The following is a 25,421-nucleotide window of genomic DNA, read 5'->3' as shown; positions in this document are numbered from 1 at the left end:
CCAAATGGCAGCTTCTCATTGGCTCGTAGCAGCACCAATGAGAAGCTGCCAAATGGCAGCTTCTCATTGGCTCGCAGCGGAGCCAGATAAACTGGAGGGAAGACCCGAGGATCCCGGTGGCCCCACTCCAGCAGCGCAGGTAAGAGAGAATTAGAGAGAGGGGAGGGTGTGAGAGAGGGAATAGAGAGAGGGGCAGACAGAGGCAGGCTAGCTATTGTAGGGGGTGAAAGAGAGAGGGAATCAGTAAGGGCAGGGTGTGAGAGAGGGGAGCAGGCAGGGAGAAGTGTGTGTGTGTGGGGGGGGGTTAGAAGTACAATGGAGTGATATGGAAGCAGGGGCCCATAGGGGGCGGGGGGAAGATTCAATCTCCATACCCCCACCACTAAATTACCACTTCAAGCACTGGTCCCAGGTCAATGACACACTGACACTTGGGACCCAGCACAATGACACACTGACACTTGGGACCCAGCACAATGACACACTGACACTTGGGGTCCCAGCACAATGACACACTGACACTTGGGATCTCAGCACAATGACACACTGACACTCGGGGCCCTAGAACAATGACACACTGACACTCGGGGCCCCAGAACAATGACACACTGACACTTGGGGCACTAGAACAATGACACACTGACACTTGGGGCCCAGAACAATGACACACTGACACTTGGGGTCCCATCACAATGACACACTGACACTAGGGACCCAGAACAATGACACACTGACACTTGGGATCCCAGAACAATGACACACTGACACTTGGGGTCCCAGAACAATGACACACTGACACTTGGGGTCCCAGCACAATGACACACTGACACTTGAGGTCTCAGCACAATGATACACTGACACTTGAGGTCTCAGCACAATGACACACTGACACTTGGGGTCCCAGCACAATGACACACTGACACTTGGGGCCCAGAACAATGACACACTGACACTAGGGACCCAGAACAATGACACACTGACACTTGGGATCCCAGAACAATGACACACTGACACTTGGGGTCCCAGCACAATGACACACTGACACTTGGGGTCCCAGCACAATGACACACTGACACTTGGGGCCCAGAACAATGACACACTGACACTTGGGGCCCAGAACAATGACACACTGACACTTGGGGTCCCACCACAATGACACACTGACACTTGGGATCTCAGCACAATGACACACTGACACTCGGGGCCCCAGAGCAATGACACACTGACACTCGGGGACCCAGAACAATGACACACTGACACTCGGGGCCCCAGAACAATGACACACTGACACTCGGGGCCCCAAAACAATGACACACTGACACCTGGGGTCCCAGCACAATGACACACTGACACTTGGGGCCCAGAACAATGACACACTGACTCTTGGGTTCTCAGCACAATGACACACTGACACTTGGGATCCCAGAACAATGACACACTGACACTTGGGATCCCAGAACAATGACACATTGACACTTGGGGTCCCAGCACAATGACACACTGACACTTGGGGTCCCAGCACAATGACACACTGACACTTGGGGTCCCAGCACAATGACACACTGACACTTGGAGTCCCAGAACAATGACACACTGACACTTGGGGTCCCAGCACAATGACACACTGACACCTGGGGTCCCAGCACAATGACTTACAGATACATGTTAAGTTTAGGCATACCTCCCAACTGTCCCGCTTTCAGCGGGACAGTCCCATTTTTCTGGGACTGTCCCGCTGTCCCGCGGTGGTGAAGTTGGGGAGAGCACACCCGCTGCTCTGCCTAGCAGAGCAGTGGGTGTGCAGAAGGTGAACAAATGCCGTGCGCATCGCACGGCATCTGTTCACTAGCGTAGGGAGAGCCTGGGGGGCTGCCCAGCACCTCGGAGAGTGCTGGGCATGCCCCCTATAGTGACGAAAACGGGGGGAAGCCGCGAGGCTCCGCCCCAGTTTCATTTGGCCCCGCCCCCTTCCGGAAGCCCGCCCCTTTTTCGGACGCGAGCGCCCTGTCCCTCCTTCCCGTCTCCAAAAGTTGGGAGGTAAGTTTAGGACCCCATGGCTAATGTAATCTGCCCCATTGTGATCCTATAAAACAGACCTCTCGCACACAACAGCCTCTCATTTCTCCCACAGCTCCCACAAGTCTTGTCAGATGTTGCGTCTGTCTACCCTGCGCTGGTTATCGCCAGCTTCACTGCGTCAGCCACAGTCTTCACCATCATTAAGGTAAGGAATCGCCTGTCATGGGGCTCAGGCCTCCATCCATTCCCCTTCTCTCTCCTCTATAACAGATCTGAGCTATGTGCTTAGCACTTGTTGGATCACTCATAGTGGGGAAGAGGGATACAAATGGAACCAGGCCTGCTGCTTAGTGTCCCTCCAATACGTAGTAAGCCCAGTATAGTGTCAGTGGTCAGAATACAGTGATGTATAATAGACGTACGTGTGTGTTTTCCACTCTCCGCTGGCTGAACTCAGGGCCTAATTCAGAGCTGAACGCTCTGACCAGAGCGCTCGCTCTGAATCAGGGCCCTCCTCCATGAAAATGGACCGTCCTCCTGGACGCTCACATAGCTGTGGGTGACCACCCACAGCATATGCGAGCGGCCAAAAAGATGGTCGCGATGGTCTTGACCATCGCGGCCATCGGACTTGCGACGGAGACCCTGCGGTAGGGTCTCCCTGCCACAAGCCCTGGAGTGATTTTGGCTCTATCAGAGCCAAAATCACTCCCACTGACATCACTAGTGATGTCAGTGGGGCCGGCTTCAGACGGTAGGCGTTCCCATGGGAACGCCTCCGTCTGGCAGGCACGCCCACCAAAGGGGGCGTGCTGTCAATCAACATCGACAGCACGCCCCCTTTGGTGCGAGACCCGGAGTGATGGAAAGCTCGTCGCTCCCCGGGTCTCGCGCATGCGCACGACGGAGCTCCCTCCGTCGTGCGCATGCGCAGTGGGGAACATCGACCCGCTTGCGAGCGTACTGCCGCTCACGAGCGGGTCTGAATGACCCCCTCATTTCTGGGCAGCTGGGTCAGCCACCGGGAGTCAGCACAAAACATTTATCACTTGGACCCAGACTAGAGAGAAAAGATATAGATAGAATGTAAACAACACACTGCAGGAGAATGAGGAAGAGCAATGACTGGTACTCGCACAATATAAACTTACAGCCAAGAAGCACCAAACGGTCACTATATGTACTGTAACTGTGATCACTAAACCCAAAATAAGATCAGGTTAATACAACAGTGAGAATCCCAGGTCAGGGAGAAGTTCACTCCAAGAAGCCAATACAATTTGGTGCCAGTTTGCAAAAGTGAATTTGTACATGAAACTCGCATACATCGTGCGAATGCGCACACCCGACATATCCAATGACAAATGCCAATTTGTGGTAAATGCTAGGAGGCTGCGCGGCCAATGTGACCTGGGAGAGGTGCAGGAAAAAGTGGGGTAACCATCTTGGACCCCCAAAAAGTGACGACTGAGAACCCCTGGCCATATAGAGGCTGTTAATGGTCAGACTGAAAGTACTGGAGGTTGTTACATAGTGTCAAATGGCTGATTGTTAATGGGTCAAATATTACAGCATTTTTCATCAAATAAAGTATTCTCTTGTTTTTATACAAGTTTGTAAAGAATTGGAATAAACCGTTTTACCTCTCATCTGCAGGCTCAAAGATCTCTCTCCCATCAAATCAACTCCTCCTCATACCTGCCCCACATCATTTACACCTCCCCATACCTGTCCTACATCAGTTACAACTCCACATACCTGTCCCACATCATTTACACCCCCACTTACCTGTCCCACATCATTTATATCTCCACATACCTGTCCCTCATCATTTACACCTCCACATACCTGTCCCACATCATTTACACCTCCACATACCTGTCCCACATCATTTACACCTCCACATACCTGTCCTACATCAGTTACACCTCCACATACCTGTCCCACATCATTTACACCCCCACTTACCTGTCCCACATCATTTACACCTCCACATACCAGTCCCACATCACTTACACCTCCACATACCTGTCCCACATCATTTACACCCCACATACCTGTCCCACATCATTTACACCCCCACATACCTGTCCCACATCATTTACACCTCCACATACCTGTCCCCACATAATTTACACCTCCTCATACCTGTCCCACATCATTTACACCTCCTCATAGCTGTCCCACATCATTTACACCTCACATACCTGTCCCACATCATTTACACCTCCACATACCAGTCCCACATCACTTACACCTCCACATACCTGTCCCACATCATTTACACCCCCACATACCTGTCCCACATCATTTACACCTCCACATACCTGTCCCCACATAATTTACACCTCCTCATACCTGTCCCACATCATTTACACCTCCACATACCTGGCCCACATCATTTACACCTCCACATACCTGTCCCACATCATTTACACCTCCTCATACCTGTCCCACATCATTTACACCTCCACATACCTGTCCCACATGATTTACATCTCCACATACCTGTCCCACATGATTTACATCTCCTCATAACTGTCCCACATCATTTACACCTCCACATACCTGTCCCACTTCATTTACACCTCCACACACCTGTCCCATTTCATTTACATCTCCACATACCTGTCCCACCTCATTTACACCTCCACATACATGTCCCACATCATTTACACCTCCTCATACCTGTCCCACATCATTTACACCTTCACATACCTGTCCCACATCATTTACATCTCCACATACCTGTCCCACCTCATTTACACCCCACATACCTGTCCCACATCATTTACACCTCCACATACCTGTCCCACATCATTTACATCTCCACATACCTGTCCCACCTCATTTACACCCCACATACCTGTTCCACATCATTTACACCTCCACATACCTGTCCCAGCTCATTTACACCTCCACATACCTGTCCCACCTCATTTACACCCCACATACCTGTCCCACATCATTTACACCTCCTCATACCTGTCCCACATCATTTACACCTCCACATACCTGTCCCACATCAGCTTTTTTTGCGAAACAGACATGTCTTCATTGGCCAAATTATGCTATTTAAACTCCCCCAAGTGCATGATTGTTCATTGGGAAGAGCGTGCCAGAGGTTCTGCACTGTGAGCCTGATTCAGACCCGCTCGCTAAGCTGCGTTTGCTCGCTATGGGCGATTGTCCCCCAATAGTGCTGTAACTACCATCAAAAGAGTTGTAAGAGTGTAACCCCCTCAGGTTCTGAGGCAATATCCATGAAAATGCACTTCTGTAGTAACTAGTGACATCACTGAGAATGCAGCCTAGCCATTAACTGCGGGCCAGTGGCATCACTGAGAATGCAGCCTATCCAGTCACTAGGAGCCAGTGACATCACTGAGTATGCAGCCAATCCATTCACTAGGAACCAGTTATATCACAGAGAGTGCAACTTATCCAGTCACTAGGAGCCTGTGACATCACACAGTGCAGTCTATCCAGTTACTAGGAACCAGTGACATCACTGAGTATGCAGCCTATCCATTCACTAGGAACCAGTGACATCACTATCCATTCACTAGCAGCCAGTGACATCACTGAGAGTGCAGCCTATCCATTCACTAGGAACAGGAACCAGTGACATCACTATCCATTTACTAGGAGCCAGTGACATAACTGAGCCACTTTATATTAAACCAGTTCAGTTATTGTAGAAAGTGACCTCATAACTGTTGCATTGCTAACTATTGTTTTTCCTTCAGGTTATGTATAGCACTGGGGTCCCATTTGTCCCTATAATATTAGGGTACGGATTTATTTCCTGTGCTATGTTCCTGAACAGTTTCTTCTGCTGGAATATTGAACACACTGGAAAGGATGAGGAGAACATATACAGGTGAGAGCATGGAAAGAAACTTGAGTACAGGTGCGTGAGAATGATATGTGAGAACAGGGTGGAAAACAGAGTTCAGTTGAGAGTTAAGGGCCTGATTCAGACCCGCTCGCGAGTGCATAGCGTTCTCAAGCGGGTCGATGTTTGACCACTGTGCATGCGCTGCCTCTGGCGAACTCATGCGCGAGCCCCAGAGAGCGACGGCAGCTCCCTCACTCCGGGGTTCACTACAAGACGGGGCGACTGTCGATGTTGATTGACAGCTCGCCCCGTTTTGTAGGCGGGTAGGGGCGGGCGGCTGCACAAACGCAGGCGTTCCCTTAGGGACGCCTGCCGCTTGTGGGCGGCCCTACTGACATCACTAGTGATGTCAGTAGCAGACTGCCTGCTCTATTAGAGCAGGAAGTCCACTCGGGCTTGCAGGAGCCGAGACGCACCCGCAGGGCCTCACCGCAAGCGTGATGGTCGCGATAATCGCGACCATCGCCAGGCCACTTGAGACAAGAAAAAAAAAGGAATGCCCTGATTCAGAGTGAGTGCACGCTGTTTGCGTGCGCCTCTGAATCAGGCCCTAAGTCCCCCATACATCAGCAATATGAAAACCACAATTGAACAATTTAAAGATTTATTGCCCGAGGATTTCCCAATCTAGCAATCTGTGCCCATATATTACAGATATTTTTCAGTGATTTGCAGATCGATTGCAGCAAACACAGATCTGCCAATATTGAAAGGCTCCATCATTTTACTAGTAACGGTCTGCAAATAGAGCTGCAAAGAGAGCTGGAGTACAAGTGAGAGGCAGGAAGAGAGCTGAGGTACAAGTGAGTGATGGCATGTGAGAGGTAGGAAAAGAGCTGGAGTACAAGTGAGTGATGGCATGTGAGAGGCAGGAAGAGAGCTGAGGTACAAGTGAGTGATGGCATGTGAGAGGCAGGAAGAGAGCTGAGGTACAAGTGAGTGATGGCATGTGAGAGGAAGGAAGAGAGCTGAGGTACAAGTGAGTGATGGCATGTGAGAGGCAGGAAGAGAGCTGAGGTACAAGTGAGTGATGGCATGTGAGAGGAAGGAAGAGAGCTGGAGTACAAGTGAGAGGCAGGAAGAGAGCTGAGGTACAAGTGAGTGATGGCATGTGAGAGGCAGGAAGAGAGCTGAGGTACAAGTGAGTGATGGCATGTGAGAGGAAGGAAGAGAGCTGAGGTACAAGTAAGTGATGGCATGTGAGAGGCTGGAAGAGAGCTGAGGTACAAGTGAGTGATGGCATGTGAGAGGAAGGAAGAGAGCTGAGGTACAAGTGAGTGATGGCATGTGAGAGGCAGGAAGAGAGCTGAGGTACAAGTGAGTGATGGCATGTGAGAGGAAGAAAGAGAGGTACAAGTGAGTGATGGCATGTGAGAGGAAGGAAGAGAGCTGAGGTACAAGTGAGTGATGGCATGTGAGAGGCAGGAAGAGAGCTGAGGTACAAGTGAGTGATGGCATGTGAGAGGAAGGAGGAGAGCTGGCATGTGAGAGGAAGGAAGAGAGCTGGAGTACAAGTGAGTGATGGCATGTGAGAGGCAGGAAGAGAGCTGGAGTACAAGTGAGTGATGGCATGTGAGAGGCAGGAAGAGAGCTGAGGTACAAGTGAGTGATGGCATGTGAGAGGAAGGAATAGAGCTGAGGTACAAGTGAGTGATGGCATGTGAGAGGCAGGAAGAGAGCTGAGGTACAAGTGAGTGATGGCATGTGAGAGGAAGGAAGAGAGCTGGAGTACAAGTGAGAGGCAGGAAGAGAGCTGAGGTACAAGTGAGTGATGGCATGTGAGAGGCAGGAAGAGAGCTGGAGTACAAGTGAGGCAGGAAGAGAGCTGAGGTACAAGTGAGTGATGGCATGTGAGAGGCAGGAAGAGAGCTGGAGTACAAGTGAGTCATGGCAAGTGAGAGGTAGGAAAAGAGCTGGAGTACAAGTGAGTGATGGCATGTGAGAGGCAGGAAGAGAGCTTGAGTACAAGTGAGTGATGGCATGTGAGAGGCAGGAAGAGAGCTGGAGTACAAGTGAGTGATGACATGTGAGAGGAAGGAAGAGAGCTGAGGTACAAGTGAGTGATGGCATGTGAGAGGCAGGAAGAGAGCTGGTGTACAAGTGAGTGATGGCATGTGAGAGGGAGGAAGAGAGCTGAGGTACAAGTGAGTGATGGCATGTGAGAGGCAGGAAGAGAGCTGGAGTACAAGTGAGTGATGACATGTGAGAGGGAGGAAGAGAGCTGAGGTACAAGTGAGTGATGGCATGTGAGAGGCAGGAAGAAAGCTGAGGTACAAGTGAGTGATGGCATGTGAGAGGCAGGAAGAGAGCTGAGGTACAAGTGAGTGATGGCATGTGAGAGGAAGGAAGAGAGCTGAGGTACAAGTGAGTGATGGCATGTGAGAGGCTGGAAGAGAGCTGAGGTACAAGTGAGTGATGGCATGTGAGAGGAAGGAAGAGAGCTGAGGTACAAGTGAGTGATGGCATGTGAGAGGAAGAAAGAGAGGTACAAGTGAGTGATGGCATGTGAGAGGAAGGAAGAGAGCTGAGGTACAAGTGAGTGATGGCATGTGAGAGGCAGGAAGAGAGCTGAGGTACAAGTGAGTGATGGCATGTGAGAGGAAGGAAGAGAGCTGGAGTACAAGTGAGTGATGGCATGTGAGAGGAAGGAAGAGAGCTGGAGTACAAGTGAGTGATGGCATGTGAGAGGCAGGAAGAGAGCTGGAGTACAAGTGAGTGATGGCATGTGAGAGGCAGGAAGAGAGCTGAGGTACAAGTGTGTGATGGCATGTGAGAGGAAGGAAGAGAGCTGAGGTACAAGTGAGTGATGGCATGTGAGAGGCAGGAAGAGAGCTGAGGTACAAGTGAGTGATGGCATGTGAGAGGAAAGAAGAGAGCTGAGGTACAAGTGAGTGATGGCATGTGAGAGGCAGGAAGAGAGCTGAGGTACAAGTGAATGATGGCATATGAGAGGAAGGAAGAGAGCTGGAGTACAAGTGAGAGGCAGGAAGAGAGCTGAGGTACAAGTGAGTGATGGCATGTGAGAGGAAGGAAGAGAGCTGAGGTACAAGTGAGTGATGGCATGTGAGAGGAAGGAAGAGAGCTGGAGTACAAGTGAGAGGCAGGAAGAGAGCTGAGGTACAAGTGAGTGATGGCATGTGAGAGGCAGGAAGAGAGCTGGAGTACAAGTGAGAGACAGGAAGAGAGCTGATGTACAAGTGAGTGATGGCATGTGAGAGGCAGGAAGAGAGCTGGAGTACAAGTGAGAGACAGGAAGAGAGCTGAGGTACAAGTGAGTGATGGCATGTGAGAGGCAGGAAGAGAGCTGGAGTACAAGTGAGTGATGGCATGTGAGAGGCAGGAAGAGAGCTGGAGTACAAGTGAGTGATGGCATGTGAGAGGCAGGAAGAGAGCTGGAGTACAAGTGAGTGATGGCATGTGAGAGGCAGGAAGAGAGCTGGAGTACAAGTGAGTGATGACATGTGAGAGGAAGGAAGAGAGCTGAGGTACAAGTGAGTGATGGCATGTGAGAGGCAGGAAGATAGCTGGAGCACAAGTGAGTGATGGCATGTGAGAGGAAGGAAGAGAGCTGGAGTACAAGTGAGTGATGGCAAGTGAGAGGTAGGAAAAGAGCTGGAGTACAAGTGAGTGATGGCATTTGAGAGGAAGGAAGAGAGCTGAAGTACGTGAGTGATGACATGTGAGAGGCAGGAAGAGAGCTGAGGTACAAGTGAGTGATGGCATGTGAGAGGAAGGAAGAGAGCTGAGGTACAAGTGAGTGATGTCATGTGAGAGGCAGGAAGAGAGCTGAGGTACAAGTGAGTGATGTCATGTGAGAGGCAGGAAGAGAGCTGAGGTACAAGTGAGTGATGGCATGTGAGAGGAAGGAAGAGAGCTGGAGTACAAGTGAGTGATGGCATGTGAGAGGCAGGAAGAGAGCTGGAGTACAAGTGAGTGATGGCATGTGAGAGGCAGGAAGAGAGCTGGAGTACAAGTGAGTGATGGCATGTGAGAGTCAGGAAGAGAGCTGGAGTACAAGTGAGTGATGGCATGTGAGAGGAAGGAAGAGAGCTGAGGTACAAGTGAGTGATGGCATGTGAGAGGCAGGAAGAGAGCTGAGGTACAAGTGAGTGATGGCATGTGAGAGGAAGGAAAAGAGCTGGAGTACAAGTGAGAAGCAGGAAGAGAGCTGAGGTACGAGTGATGGCATGTGAGAGGCAGGAAGAGAGCTGGAGTACAAGTGAGAGGCAGGAAGAGAGCTGAGGTACAAGTGAGTGATGGCATGTGAGAGGCAGGAAGAGAGCTGAGGTACAAGTGCGTGATGGCATGTGAGAGGCAGGAAGAGAGCTGAGGTACAAGTGAGTGATGGCATGTGAGAGGAAGGAAGAGAGGTACAAGTGAGTGATGGCATGTGAGAGGAAGGAAGAGAGCTGAGGTACAAGTGAGTGATGGCATGTGAGAGGATGGAAGAGAGCTGGAGTACATGTGAGTGATGGCATATGAGAGGAAGGAAGAAAGCTGGAGTACAAGTGAGTCATGGCAAGTGAGAGGTAGGAAAAGAGCTGGAGTACAAGTGAGTGATGACATGTGAGAGGAAGGAAGAGAGCTGAGGTACAAGTGAGTGATGGCATGTGAGAGGCAGGAAGAGAGCTGGAGAACAAGTGAGTGATGGCATGTGAGAGGAAGGAAGAGAGCTGGAGTACAAGTGAGTGATGGCATGTGAGAGGTAGGAAAAGAGCTGGAGTACAAGTGAGTGAGGAGTGAGACAGGAGTGCAGGTGAGTGAGTTATTGAATAGTAATACTGGACTACAGGTGGGTGGGGAGTGACACTGGAGTATAGGTAATTGAGGTGTAATACTGGAGAATAAGTGAGTGAGGAGGGGAGTATGTGAGTGGTGGGTAAGAGCTGAGTACAGCACAGTAAGGTGATCAGGGGGGAGATAATAGTATGATCATACTGGGATTGGCAGAATAAAGATGATCTGTGTTCCCTCCCAGGGTCCGGCTGCAGCTGAACTGCTATGAGACTGTGCACAAGAAGCCACAAGAGGAGGAGGAATGGTGCCAGAAGTCGCTGAAGCACAGGTTCCATGAATCTCTGAGGGACAGAGAGAGGATCTGGAGCCAGAGGAGGACGATGAGTTTTAAGAGGCCAGCAGGTACCAGGCACAATGAGAAAAATGTACTATTGCCCAATGCTCAACCTTGTACTCCAGCTCTTTTCCGACCTCACATGTCATCACTCACTTGTACTCCAGCTCTCTTCCTTCCTCTCACATGCCATCACTCACTTGTACTCCAGCTCTCTTCCTTCCTCTCACATGCCATCACTCACTTGTACTCCAGCTCTCTTCCTTCCTCTCACATGCCATCACTCACTTGTACTACAGATCTCTTCCTGCCTCTCACATTTCATCACTCACTTGTACTCCAGCTCTCTTCCTTCCTCTCACATGCCATCACTCACTTGTACTCCAGCTCTCTTCCTCCCTCTCACATGCCATCACTCACTTATACCTCAGCTCTCTTCCTTCCTCTCACATGCCATCACTCACTTGTACTCCAGCTCTTTTCCGACCTCACATGCCATCACTCACTTGTACTCCAGCTCTCTTCCTTCCTCTCACATGCCATCACTCACTTGTACTCCAGCTCTCTTCCTTCCTCTCACATGCCATCACTCACTTGTACTCCAGCTCTCTTCCTTCCTCTCACATGGCATCACTCACTTGTACCTCAGCTCTCTTCCTTCCTCTCACATGCCATCACTCACTTGTACTCCAGCTCTCTTCCTACCTCTCACATGCCATCACTCACTTGTACTCCAGCTCTCTTCCTTCCTCTCACATGCCATCACTCACTTGTACTACAGATCTCTCCCTGCCTCTCACATTTCATCACTCACTTGTACTCCAGCTCTCTTCCTTCCTCTCACATGGCATCACTCACTTGTACCTCAGCTCTCTTCCTTCCTCTCACATGCCATCACTCACTTGTACTACAGATCTCTTCCTGCCTCTCACATGTCATCACTCACTTGTACTCCAGCTCTCTTCCTACCTCTCACATGGCATCACTCACTTGTACTCCAGCTCTCTTCCTTCCTCTCACATGCCATCACTCACTTGTACTCCAGCTCTCTTCCTACCTCTCACATGCCATCACTCACTTGTACTCCAGCTCTCTTCCTGCCTCTCACATGTCATCACTCACTTGTACTCCAGCTCTCTTCCTACCTCTCACATGCCATCACTCACTTGTACTCCAGCTCTCTTCCTTCCTCTCACATGCCATCACTCACTTGTACTCCAGCTCTCTTCCTTCCTCTCACATGCCATCACTCACTTGTACTCCAGCTCTCTTCCTTCCTCTCACATGCCATCACTCACTTGTACTCCAGCTCTCTTCCTTCCTCTCACATGCCATCACTCACTTGTACTCCAGCTCTCTTCCTTCCTCTCACATGCCATCACTCACTTGTACTCCAGCTCTCTTCCTTCCTCTCACATGCCATCACTCACATCACTCACTTGTACTCCAGCTCTCTTCCTTCCTCTCACGTCATCACTCACTTGTACTCCAGCTCTCTTATTGCCTCTCACATGCCATCACTCACTTGTACTCCAGCTCTCTTATTGCCTCTCACATGCCATCACTCACTTGTACTCCAGCTCTCTTATTGCCTCTCACATGCCATCACTCACTTGTACTCCAGCTCTCTTATTGCCTCTCACATGCCATCACTCACTTGTACTCCAGCTCTCTTTCTTCCTCTCACATGCCATCACTCACTTGTACCTCAGCTCTCTTCCTTCCTCTCACATGCCATCACTCACTTGTACTCCAGCTCTCTTCCTGCCTCTCACGTCATCACTCGCTTGTACTCCAGCTCTCTTCCTTCCTCTCACATGCCATCACTCACTTGTACTCCAGCTCTCTTCCTGCCTCTCACGTCATCACTCACTTGTACTCCAGCTCTCTTCCTTCCTCTCACATGCCATCCCTCACTTGTACCTCAGCTCTCTTCCTTGCTGTTAACCTATATAAAACATACAACCCTATGAACAGAAAAAATCTACATAAAAATTAGATATTTGCCATAATGAGCAAAGTGACCTGGAAAGAGGGAGAAAAGACAGCTGCCTTTATTACTGAGTACTGCGAAGCACAGAAAAATGTGTTGTGGCCACAACGCATTTCATAGTGTTTCCCTGCTCCAAAAATATTCCCCCAAAAAAAGAACTGATTAAGAAACTGCTCTTGGGTCCAGTCCCCCAAAAAAGACACCAAACAAAGTGTAAGAACACTGTGCTAATAGGATCATGCGTCTGAACCCCCCACAGCATGGACGAGGTAACAACACAAAACCTCTGTAATTAATAATAACAATTGCTGCAATGTTACAGCAAAGTGTAGAAACGTTCTGTGAGATGGCATACAGTATTTCTTTGCAAACGTTCTGTGAGATGGCATACAGTATTTCTGTGCAAACTTTCTGTGAGATGGCATACAGTATATCTGTGCAAACGTTCCGTGAGATGGCATGCAGTATTTCTGTGCAAACGTTCTGTGAGATGGCATGCAGTATTTCTGTGCAAACGTTCCGTGAGATGGCATGCAGTATTTCTGTGCAAGCGTTCTGTGAGCTGGCATGCAGTATTTCTGTGCAAACGTTCTGTGAGATGGCATGCAGTATTTCTGTGCAAACGTTCTGTGAGATGGCATGCAGTATTTCTGTGCCAACGTTCCATGAGATGGCATACAGTATTTCTGTGCCAACGTTCTGTGAGATGGCATACAGTATTTCTGTGCAAACGTTCTGTGAGATGGCATGCAGTATTTCTGTGCAAACGTTCTGTGAGATGGCATACAGTATTTCTGTGCAAACGTTCCGTGAGATGGCATACAGTATTTCTGTGCAAACGTTCCGTGAGATGGCATACAGTATTTCTGTGCAAACGTTCTGTGAGATGGCATGCAGTATTTCTGTGCAAGCGTTCTGTGAGCTGGCATGCAGTATTTCTGTGCAAGCGTTCTGTGAGCTGGCATACAGTATTTCTGTGAGCTGGCATACAGTATTTTTGTGCAAACATTCTGTGAGATGGCATACAGTATTTCCGTGCATACGTTCTGTGAGATGGCATACAGTATTTCCGTGCATACGTTCCGTGAGATGGCATACAGTATTTCTGTGCAAACGTTCTGTGAGATGGCATACAGTATTTCTGTGCAAACGTTCCGTGAGATGGCATACAGTATTTCTGTGCAAACGTTCCGTGAGATGGCATACAGTATTTCTGTGCAAACGTTCTGTGAGATGGCATACAGTATTTCCGTGCATACGTTCCGTGAGATGGCATACAGTATTTCTGTGCAAACGTTCCGTGAGATGGCATACAGTATTTCTGTGCAAACGTTCTGTGAGATGGCATACAGTATTTCCGTGCATACGTTCCGTGAGATGGCATACAGTATTTCCGTGCAAACGTTCCGTGAGATGGCATACAGTATTTCTGTGCAAACGTTCCGTGAGATGGCATACAGTATTTCTGTGCAAACGTTCTGTGAGATGGCATACAGTATTTCTGTGCAAACGTTCTTTGAGATATCCATTTGGGTCATAATCCTAAGAAAGCACCGACTATTATGAAACTAGGTGGAAATTTACTAAGCGTTGGTTTTTCTGGGGTTTTGAAACCCTTGCTCACCCAACCACTGTATTTACTATTCAGTGGGTTTGATGGGGTTTTGTAAATTGCTGCCCGTGTCCCTATTGTTTACGGCAGTTTTGTTGTGTTTTTTATTCCTGGTTTTGGCCAAAACCGCCATAAAACTGACATCTTTCTGGCTAATCAGAAAGAGGGGAATAACAATACACTTACAGTCATTATGCATTGTAGATAAGCATTTGAATACGCCCCACTCATATCGAAATCTCTCCGGACATTTTAAGTCTATCAGCTCCAGTGTGATATAATCCTACACACTGATGCCTTACAATATCTGCAGCATTGTTCATTTCTAATGCGCCATAAACTCAGCAGCACCAGACAGTCATACAAATACAAATGAAACATAAAAGCTTAACAAGTACATAACAAGTATACAACATTATGTGTAAACAACATGCAGGGGGGCTAGAGTCTGTCTTATTGGCTGGTAGATAGATCCAGCGGGATTGGTATGAAATACCGCCAGACGCAATCCTGACGCCGGAAAACCGGCAGTGAAGATCCCAACAGGTAAGTATTTAAACTATTACTAACCTAACCCCCCCTGTAAGTGCCTAAACCAGTCTCCCGGGGGGGTGCCTAACTGTAACCTCTCCCTGGGGGTGCCTAACCCTAATCCCCCCTTACCCTAGTCCCCCCCCAGGAGCCCCTAACCTAACCCTCCCCCCCACGGCTGTCCGCGTCCGACCTACCTTCGATCGGTATCCCGGGGTAGGTAAAATGACAGGCGTCAGGATTTCAACGCCTGTCATTAGACCCCTGCCGGGATTAGACAGTCGGGAAGTCGGCGGTCGGCATTTCGACAGTCGGCTTCCTGACTGCATCCCGATGCAGCAATCCCCACAAGATGACATGGCCACGCCCGCTCCATCTTATAATGAAGGTCCCGGGATTTGCAATGGGGTGTGACCCCCATATACCAGGTCCTGATAGGTCTTCCATACAAGTCTAGTATCATCTTGTAGAAAATGTAAATGGTGACCCAACCACTTCAGCGCATTTCGCGAGCAGCCATCTGACTTCAGAAAATGGACGCTTTTCAAGACAGAGGGCCTGATTCAGAGCCGGACGCTCTGACAAGAGCGCTCGCTCTGAATCAGGGCCGTCCTACCTATTATTGGAGCGGCCTCCTGGCCGCAAGACCATCGCGACCATCGGGCTTGCGACGAGACCCTGCGGTAGGGTCTCGCTGCCGCAAGCCCAGGAGGGCTTTTGGCTTTATCAGAGCCAAAATCACTCCCACTGACATCACTAGTGATGTCAGTGGGGCCGACCCCAGACGGTAGGCGTTCCCATGGGAACGCCTCCGTCTGGGCAGCAACACCCCCGGGACGCCCACCAAAGGGGGCGTGCTGTCAATCACCATCGACAGCATGCCCCCCTTAGTGCGAGACCCATAACGACGGCTTGGCCGTTGCTATTCGGGTCTCGCGCATGCGCACGGCGGAGCTCCCTCCGTCGTGCGCATGCGCACTAGGGCACCATCGACCCGCTTGCGAGCGCTCAGCGCTCACGAGCGGGTCTGAATCAGGCCCAGATTTCAGAAGAAATTAGCAATTTGATCATGAAACGCGTCAAACTTCTTGACTCACTGAGGAGCTTTGTAATTACTTGAAGATAGCAATCATTGGGGGTGGACAATTGAAATAATCTGCAAGCTATAAATGAAACCTGTTTGTAACCTCTTTTCAGAAGATCAGTACTGTATATTTTGACGGATTTCAGAATATTAAATATCCAGTTCATAAGTTTTTTCTATACATAAGCTGGTTAGGGGTGAACTTCTGATAACAAAATTATTATTTATATATATAATTTCACAAAAACCTGACACCTGTTCTTTTTTTGTAAACTGATGTCCAGTCGCCAACCCTGCGAACCCTCAGAGATCACCCCCGAGAAAGATGTATGTCCACATAAAAACCATCATTGAGAATCAGAAAGAAAACATAAAATGATAGGACCACCATAAAAAAAAATAACAAAAAAATCCAGTGTGTAAAAAAACAACTATTTGTGTGTACTTCGCAGTATGCTACGTTGGCATTTTCAAGGTGTTTTCCGTGATACAAAAATTTACCCAAAAAGGCCGATAAACAAATTGCCTCTGGGTCCAGTTCCCAAATAAGGTGTGAGAACATTGTAATAATAAGATTATATTGCTGGAATCTCCACAACTTTTTTTTTTTTTTGGATCATTATCTTTTTGAATTTATGCTCAGTCGCAAACAATAACCCATCACAGTGTCCTCTCCACTCTCTAGTAAAACTAATCTAATTATATAAATAATCAGAGAATGTGAGAGAGGACAGTCAGGGGATTTCCCCTTTTTGTTGGGTTTCTACGGGAAGTGACCATTAACATCTAAAGACCGGTATGAGCGCCAATACTGAAAGTGACCAATATTAACACAAATATTTAACCATGAAGTAGAAAATTGCAATGAAATTGCCAGACTATGACTTAAGATGAATGATTAATATAAAGACTAGATCTTCCTGCTGCAGTAGTCTCTATTAATTCCATTCATATTTAGATTGTTAAAGATATGTAACAAAAATAGATGGTTCTGCTACTGTGGCCCGTATTCAATTTGAGGCGAAAAGTCCCGGACTTTTCGCCTGCTGGACTTTCCGCCTACGTCGCGTGTTTTTGGAGAAAACACTTTCCGCACGCGCGCCCGCTTTTTCGCCATATTCAATTTCAAAGGACACGAAAATGGGCCTGGCAAAACTTAAAACAAGCGGAAGTCCTGTCAGATTCGGGGAAATCAGCCTGACACCCCCCAAAAGATGCTCTGACATGGGGGTTCACCATGGTACCCCCTGATTTGCCTTGCTGAAGGTATTTGGTGTTTTAAACGGGCTCAATAGCTGCTAAATAGTGTTTTTGTATAAGTGGTGCAGAATAGTATTCAGGAGTATTTTTTGCAGAAAAAAAATTATCCCAGCAAATTTGGGGTACTTGAAAATGGGGGTCAGCATATTTTAAAGTTGCTAAAGTGAAGTTGGAAAAATCGTGAAATCCACCTGCAATGAAAAAAAACACTTGGGGCATACTTGGGGACCCCCCAGAGTCAAGTTCGCTAGTTTTTATCTTTGTCCCCCCAACATTTTTTTTTTTCGCCCCCAAATTCAAAGTGATTTTTTGGGGTGTTAAGTTTTTTTTAAAAATTTTTTGACACAGTTTACCTTTTGGGGTACTGTCTGAAGGCTGCACGGGGATTCCCGCAACTTTGCACCCCAAAACCCCAAATCTGTACTTTTTTTTCCCCCTGCTATTCATAGGCGAAACTTTTTCGCCTACTACATTGCATTGTCTTACCGCCTAGGCGGAAAGTCTTTAAAATTGAATACGGAGTAAAATCCAAACTGGCGAAAATGACGTCATCTGCAAAACGTTTTCGCCAAAAACATGCGAAAACGGCTTTTAGCTCCAAATTGAATACGGGCCTTCGCTGTCTGGATACGGGGGGCCGGCTGATGGAACTATTGTGATTCTGTCATGTACAGGGAAAATGTTGCCAGAAAATAACATTGACGCCATAATTAGATAAACTAACAAAGGAATTGTGAGCAGTTCAGATGTTTCACTATCTATTTGCACTAACGATAGTTCAGTACTAATCTCATCAGACACAGGCAGTCTGCGCAGAGCTGGAATGAATGGTGATATTTAGCCTGTATGTCAGTAGGGTTAAAAGAAGGGAGAAGGAACTTAGCGGCTAATTCAGCATTGTATGCAAGTGCAATGCTGAACGCGGACTCCAGATTACCCGGAATCTGCGCGCGCGAATAACCCGTTCTGCGATTATGCAGAACAGGTCCTGCGTAATAACACGCAGCCCCTTCTATGCCTGTGTCTGACCGACAGGCAGAGCCATTTAAGGGGCGGTGCCAGCTGTCATTCCCGGAAACGGAGGGGGCCTGTGTTGGCGAACGCAGTTTCCTGGCCCCTCAAGCCGGCCAGCCTGTGTAAGCGGAGGCTTACTAAGATGGCTGGCGGCCCGGTGCCGTCCACTGGTTATCTTAGCCTGCGACCTTCGTGGCAGCGCTGGGATCGCACATGCAGCAGGGGGTGTCATATACCCTGTGCTGCATATTCATATTTACAAGGACGGAATTGCAGAGCTGCTTGTGTGCACTGTCCCAAGCTGAATCACCCCCTTAGAGGGTTATTTCTTCCAGGTAGTGAGGCACAGTAAGGTAGAGGATTGTCCTGTCCAACGTCTCCGTGCCTCATGTTTAGAACGCTCCGAGTGGTTGGCTAGATGTATATTATGGGACAATTCTGTCCTAGCATATAGATCCATATCAATATCCATATCGCCCTGAGGGCCTGATTCAGACCCGCTCGCGAGCGCATAGCAAGCGGGCCATTGTGCACCACGCGTACGCGAGCCTCGGAGTGAGAAATCACTCGCTCCGGGGCTCGCTACAAGACGGGGCGGCTGTCGATGTTGATCACCCACAGCTGTGCGAGCGGCCTGGAGGCCGGTCAAAAAAAAAAAAGTAGGGACGCCCTGATTCAGCCGAGCGCACGCAAATAGCGTGCGCCTCTGAATCAGGACGCCCTGAATTCATTGACAGGAATTGGCCTGTGAGGAAACACTTCTCCTGCCACCATCAAACAGATTATCAGGAAAAAGAGAAAACTACTGTACTGTAAAGCTGGGCATCCACTACACAATTTTCTGTCAGATATCTGTCCAATCTGGTTGGTTGGAATGAAAACCTGGTAATGTATGGGAACAAATGACAGTCGATTATATGGCTTTAAACACTGAAAAAAGGACAAGAAAAATTGTTCAAATCGGTTACATTTGTGCATTTTAACCAATTTGTCTGAACAACCATTTTTTTGCTATTTTCCAGTGTTTGTGAGCAAATGGACGACTGTCATACATACATTACCAGGTTTTCATTCCAACCAGCCACATTGGACAGATATCTGACAGAAAATTGTGTAATGGATGCCCAGCTTACCATAACGTTGGGGGGTATTTAAATTATTCCAACTTATACCATTGGTTTTGTTCAATTTACAGGACTATATTACCAGGGCCGTCGAGAGCTGAATGAGGGCCCGGGTGCTAGGGGGTGTGGCCAAATCCATGAGGCGTAGCCACGGCCATCCTAAAATGAAATATACTATACACTTGAAATGCCACGTGCTACAAAAGGTGGACAATGTCCACCTCGGAAGCTGACCCAGGCCCGTGTAATTAGTACCCGCCTCGGCGCTCCTGTACATTACAGTCCAACGACCTGCGATTGCGCAGGAACCAGCTCTTCCAAAGAAAAGCAGCCAGTGACCTCTGACCGTTTACTTTGTGTTCTCAGCGGAACATGCAGAGCCACCTCTCCAGGACAGTCTCATGACCCCTACATTTATCCTGCACCTCCTGTCAGACTCTGTGCTGCTCACCTGGATCTACTTCTATGTTTCTTCAGTGAACTTGCAGCTCCAAAGTGTGACTGAGATTCCCCTGCAAACAGGTGAGGGCTCGCTGCTGTCCTGCACACCAGGAGAGAGAGTACCAACGCTCCGAATAATTGTATCCTCTCTTTATAGGTAACTACTCGTCTGTGTTTGGGGCTCTGCAGATGCTTGGCCTGCTCACAGCCCCACTCATCTGCTCTCTGCTGAACAAGCGCCGGCTCGGGCAGGGACCCAAGAAAAATGGGACGAACAACACAAGGTCCATCCAGAAACAGATATATTAGATATAAAAACCCAGCACTGTCTAAGCCTGTCCTGATAATAATATAACCAGTCAGGAGATCTCTGTATATTATATATAGAGACCCAGCGCTGTCTGATCCTGTCCTGATAATAATATAACCAGTCAGGAGATCTCTGTATATTATATATAGAGACCCATCGCTGTCTGATCCTGTCCTGATAATAATAACCAGTCAGGAGATCTCTGTATATTATATATAGAGACCCAGCACTGTCTGATCCTGTCCTGATAATAATTACCAGTCAGGAGATCTCTGTATATTATATATAGAGACCCAGCGCTGTCTGATCCTGTCCTGATAATAATATAACCAGTCAGGAGATCTCTGTATATTATATATAGAGACCCATCGCTGTCTGATCCTGTCCTGATAATAATAACCAGTCAGGAGATCTCTGTATATTATATATAGAGACCCAGCACTGTCTGATCCTGTCCTGATAATAATTACCAGTCAGGAGATCTCTGTATATTATATATAGAGACCCAGCACTGTCTGATCCTGTCCTGATAATAATAACCAGTCAGGAGATCTCTGTATATTATATATAGAGACCCAGAGCTGTGTGATCCTGTCCTGATAATAATAACCAGCCAGGAGATCTCTGTATATTATATATAGAGACCCAGCACTGACTGATCCTGTCCTGATAATAATTACCAGTCAGGAGATCTCTGTATATTATATATAGAGAGAGACCCAGCACTGTGTGATCCTGTCCTGATAATAACCAGTCAGGAGATCTCTGTATATTATATATAGAGACCCAGCACTGTCTGATCCTGTCCTGATAATAATAACCAGTCAGGAGATCTCTGTATATTATATATAGAGACCCAGCGCTGTGTGATCCTGTCCTGATAATAATAACCAGTCAGGAGATCTCTGTATATTATATATAGAGACCCAGCACTGACTGATCCTGTCCTGATAATAATTACCAGTCAGGAGATCTCTGTATATTATATATAGAGACCCAGCACTGTCTGATCCTGTCCTGATAATAATAACCAGTCAGGAGATCTCTGTATATTATATATAGAGACCCAGCGCTGTGTGATCCTGTCCTGATAATAATAACCAGCCAGGAGATCTCTGTATATTATATATAGAGACCCAGCACTGACTGATCCTGTCCTGATAATAATTACCAGTCAGGAGATCTCTGTATATTATATATAGAGACCCAGCACTGTCTGATCCTGTCCTGATAATAATAACCAGTCAGGAGATCTCTGTATATTATATATAGAGACCCAGCGCTGTGTGATCCTGTCCTGATAATAATAACCAGCCATGAGATCTCTGTATATTATATATAGAGACCCAGCACTGACTGATCCTGTCCTGATAATAATATAACCAGTCAGGAGATCTCTGTATATTATATATAGAGACCCAACGCTGTCTGATCCTGTCCTGATAATAATAACCAGTCAGGAGATCTCTGTATATTATATATAGAGACCCAGCGCTGTCTGATCCTGTCCTGATAATAATAACCAGTCAGGAGATCTCTGTATATTATATATAGAGACCCAGCGCTGTCTGATCCTGTCCTGATAATAATTACCAGTCAGGAGATCTCTGTATATTATATATAGAGACCCAGCGCTGTCTGATCCTGTCCTGATAATAATATAACCAGTCAGGAGATCTCTCTATATTATATATAGAGACCCATCGCTGTCTGATCCTGTCCTGATAATAATAACCAGTCAGGAGATCTCTGTATATTATATATAGAGACCCAGCACTGTCTGATCCTGTCCTGATAATAATTACCAGTCAGGAGATCTCTGTATATTATATATAGAGACCCAGCACTGTCTGATCCTGTCCTGATAATAATAACCAGTCAGGAGATCTCTGTATATTATATATAGAGACCCAGAGCTGTGTGATCCTGTCCTGATAATAATAACCAGCCAGGAGATCTCTGTATATTATATATAGAGACCCAGCACTGACTGATCCTGTCCTGATAATAATTACCAGTCAGGAGATCTCTGTATATTATATATAGAGAGAGACCCAGCACTGTGTGATCCTGTCCTGATAATAACCAGTCAGGAGATCTCTGTATATTATATATAGAGACCCAGCACTGTCTGATCCTGTCCTGATAATAATAACCAGTCAGGAGATCTCTGTATATTATATATAGAGACCCAGCACTGTCTGATCCTGTCCTGATAATAATAACCAGTCAGGAGATCTCTGTATATTATATATAGAGACCCAGCACTGACTGATCCTGTCCTGATAATAATAACCAGTCAGGAGATCTCTGTATATTATATATAGAGACCCAGCACTGACTGATCCTGTCCTGATAATAATATAACCAGTCAGGAGATCTCTGTATATTATATATAGAGACCCAACGCTGTCTGATCCTGTCCTGATAATAATAACCAGTCAGGAGATCTCTGTATATTATATATAGAGACCCAGCGCTGTCTGATCCTGTCCTGATAATAATAACCAGTCAGGAGATCTCTGTATATTATATATAGAGACCCAGCGCTGTCTGATCCTATCCTGATAACAATAACCAGTCAGGAGATCTCTGTATATTATATATAGAGACCCAGCGCTGTGTGATCCTGTCCTGATAATAATAACCAGCCAGGAGATCTCTGTATATTATATATAGAGACCCAGCACTGACTGATCCTGTCCTGATAATAATTACCAGTCAGGAGATCTCTGTATATTATATATAGAGACCCAGCACTGTCTGATCCTGTCCTGATAATAATAACCAGTCAGGAGATCTCTGTATATTATATATAGAGACCCAGCGCTGTGTGATCCTGTCCTGATAATAATAACCAGCCAGGAGATCTCTGTATATTATATATAGAGACCCAGCACTGACTGATCCTGTCCTGATAATAATTACCAGTCAGGAGATCTCTGTATATTATATATAGAGACCCAGCACTGTCTGATCCTGTCCTGATAATAATAACCAGTCAGGAGATCTCTGTATATTATATATAGAGACCCAGCGCTGTGTGATCCTGTCCTGATAATAATAACCAGCCATGAGATCTCTGTATATTATATATAGAGACCCAGCACTGACTGATCCTGTCCTGATAATAATATAACCAGTCAGGAGATCTCTGTATATTATATATAGAGACCCAACGCTGTCTGATCCTGTCCTGATAATAATAACCAGTCAGGAGATCTCTGTATATTATATATAGAGACCCAGCGCTGTCTGATCCTGTCCTGATAATAATAACCAGTCAGGAGATCTCTGTATATTATATATAGAGACCCAGCGCTGTCTGATCCTATCCTGATAACAATAACCAGTCAGGAGATCTCTGTATATTATATATAGAGACCCAGCGCTGTCTGATCCTGTCCTGATAATAATAACCAGTCAGGAGATCTCTGTATATTATATATAGAGACCCAGCGCTGTCTGATCCTGTCCTGATAATAATTAATAACCAGTCAGGAGATCTCTGTATATTATATATAGAGACCCAGCGCTGTCTGATCCTGTCCTGATAATAATGACCAGTCAGGAGATCTCTGTATATTATATATAGAGACCCAGCACTGTCTGATCCTGTCCTGATAATAATAACCAGTCAGGAGATCTCTGTATATTATATATAGAGACCCAGCGCTGTCTGATCCTATCCTGATAACAATAACCAGTCAGGAGATCTCTGTATATTATATATAGAGACCCAGCGCTGGCAGCTCATGTCCTGATAATATTAACCAGTCAGGAGAACTGTGTATATTATATATAGAGACCCAGCACTGTCTGATCCTGTCCTGATAATATATGTTCTTGATGATGTTTTAAATATCTGATGTCTCTTTTAGATATACAAAAAGAAGTAAATGCAGCATTAAGAGACTGTCTGCTGTCTACACATTGAGGATACTTGTGGTCTCTTGCTTTGGAATTAGCTGTCTCATCCCATCCCTCTGGGTCCAGGTAAATATTCTTCCCCGTTATTTGACAAAATTAAACTTTAATCATTTTGGTGAAAACTTTATGAAATGAGCCACCTAAAATGTATTGGGGGCTAGAATACCGTATAACCTCACTAAAGTGTGCCTATAAGCTGCCAACAACCTAAAGCACTCTGCCCTCTGTAGGCTGTGTTGAGTACTGCACTCTATTAAAAAATACAAAAAAAATTTTTTTCCCATTAAACACACTTTTATTAGGAAAGCATTGGTAGGTTCCGTTTTTTTTCCCGCAGTGAAACATAACAATGGGCAAGATCCTGCATTACACCACTCGAGCACGAGGTACAGGTTCTTAGTGAATGGATAGGCTGCATATACAGGAATATTATAACCACTTCCAGTGTGGCAGCGACCGTTGCACTTAATTATTTTTTTTTATTGTTCTCTCACTTACTTTCTGTTCCTCAGGTTATAGCATTTATCCTCCATGTGGTTGTGAGGTCCTCAATGTTTCTGCTCAGCTGCACCCTGTATCACTGCATGTGAGTATGACCGCCGTCACAGGACCAAACCACGGCTTGTACATGAGCAGATGGTTTACAAGCAGCTCTCTCTTCTGTCTCTCAGGTTTCCTAACAGTCACTTTGGAGCGCTGCTGGGAATCCACACGGTCATCTCTTCGGTCGTGACACTCATTCAGCATCCCATCTTCCTGCTGTTCACAGGCAGCCTACAGGGGAACCCCTTCTGGGTGAGTGACGGCCTTGTGTCCAACGTCAGAGGCTCCTACTCTCCATCACTCCCGCTTTAGGATAAACCTTCTCATCCTTACTACACTATCTGAACGGCTTATATGTTCCTGCAATCTTGCTTTAATGGACAGCTGTGTGTGTCAGCATTGGGTAGTTAGCTGGCACCCAGGCCTGGAGCGCCAGCATTTGCTATAGATGGGGGTAGACGAGTAACTATAGTTCCACTACGGAATCCTGATCAGATTCTTTCACTACTGTTCTGGCAATCTCCCTCCTTCCCTCTGTTTTCTTGTCCATTGTTGCTAGAAGACTGGAGGTAGGAGGTCAATCCTAAG

The 25,421-nt window shown here is 47.0% G+C and overlaps 1 protein-coding gene across 1 annotated transcript in view; it reads left to right on the top strand.

Moving 5' to 3' along the window:
* The window catches only part of LOC148506331 (large neutral amino acids transporter small subunit 4-like), a 101,155-nt gene that overhangs the window by 68,770 nt on the left and 6,964 nt on the right, over positions 1-25,421 (top strand). The window contains exons 7-14 of the mRNA XM_088446877.1: positions 2,132-2,224; positions 5,769-5,902; positions 10,899-11,059; positions 19,976-20,131; positions 20,208-20,334; positions 24,242-24,356; positions 24,803-24,876; positions 24,962-25,085. Of these exons, the coding sequence (XP_088303003.1) occupies positions 2,132-2,224; positions 5,769-5,902; positions 10,899-11,059; positions 19,976-20,131; positions 20,208-20,334; positions 24,242-24,356; positions 24,803-24,876; positions 24,962-25,085 (984 nt within the window). The remainder of the gene's footprint in view (positions 1-2,131; positions 2,225-5,768; positions 5,903-10,898; positions 11,060-19,975; positions 20,132-20,207; positions 20,335-24,241; positions 24,357-24,802; positions 24,877-24,961; positions 25,086-25,421) is intronic.

The sequence above is a fragment of the Taudactylus pleione genome, unplaced genomic scaffold, assembly GCF_031769625.1.
Source record: "Taudactylus pleione unplaced genomic scaffold, aTauple2 ptg000407l, whole genome shotgun sequence".
Lineage (NCBI taxonomy): Eukaryota > Metazoa > Chordata > Amphibia > Anura > Myobatrachidae > Taudactylus > Taudactylus pleione.
The sequence above is the reverse complement of the archived record's forward strand: the minus strand, read 5'-3'. Positions and strand labels throughout refer to the sequence as shown.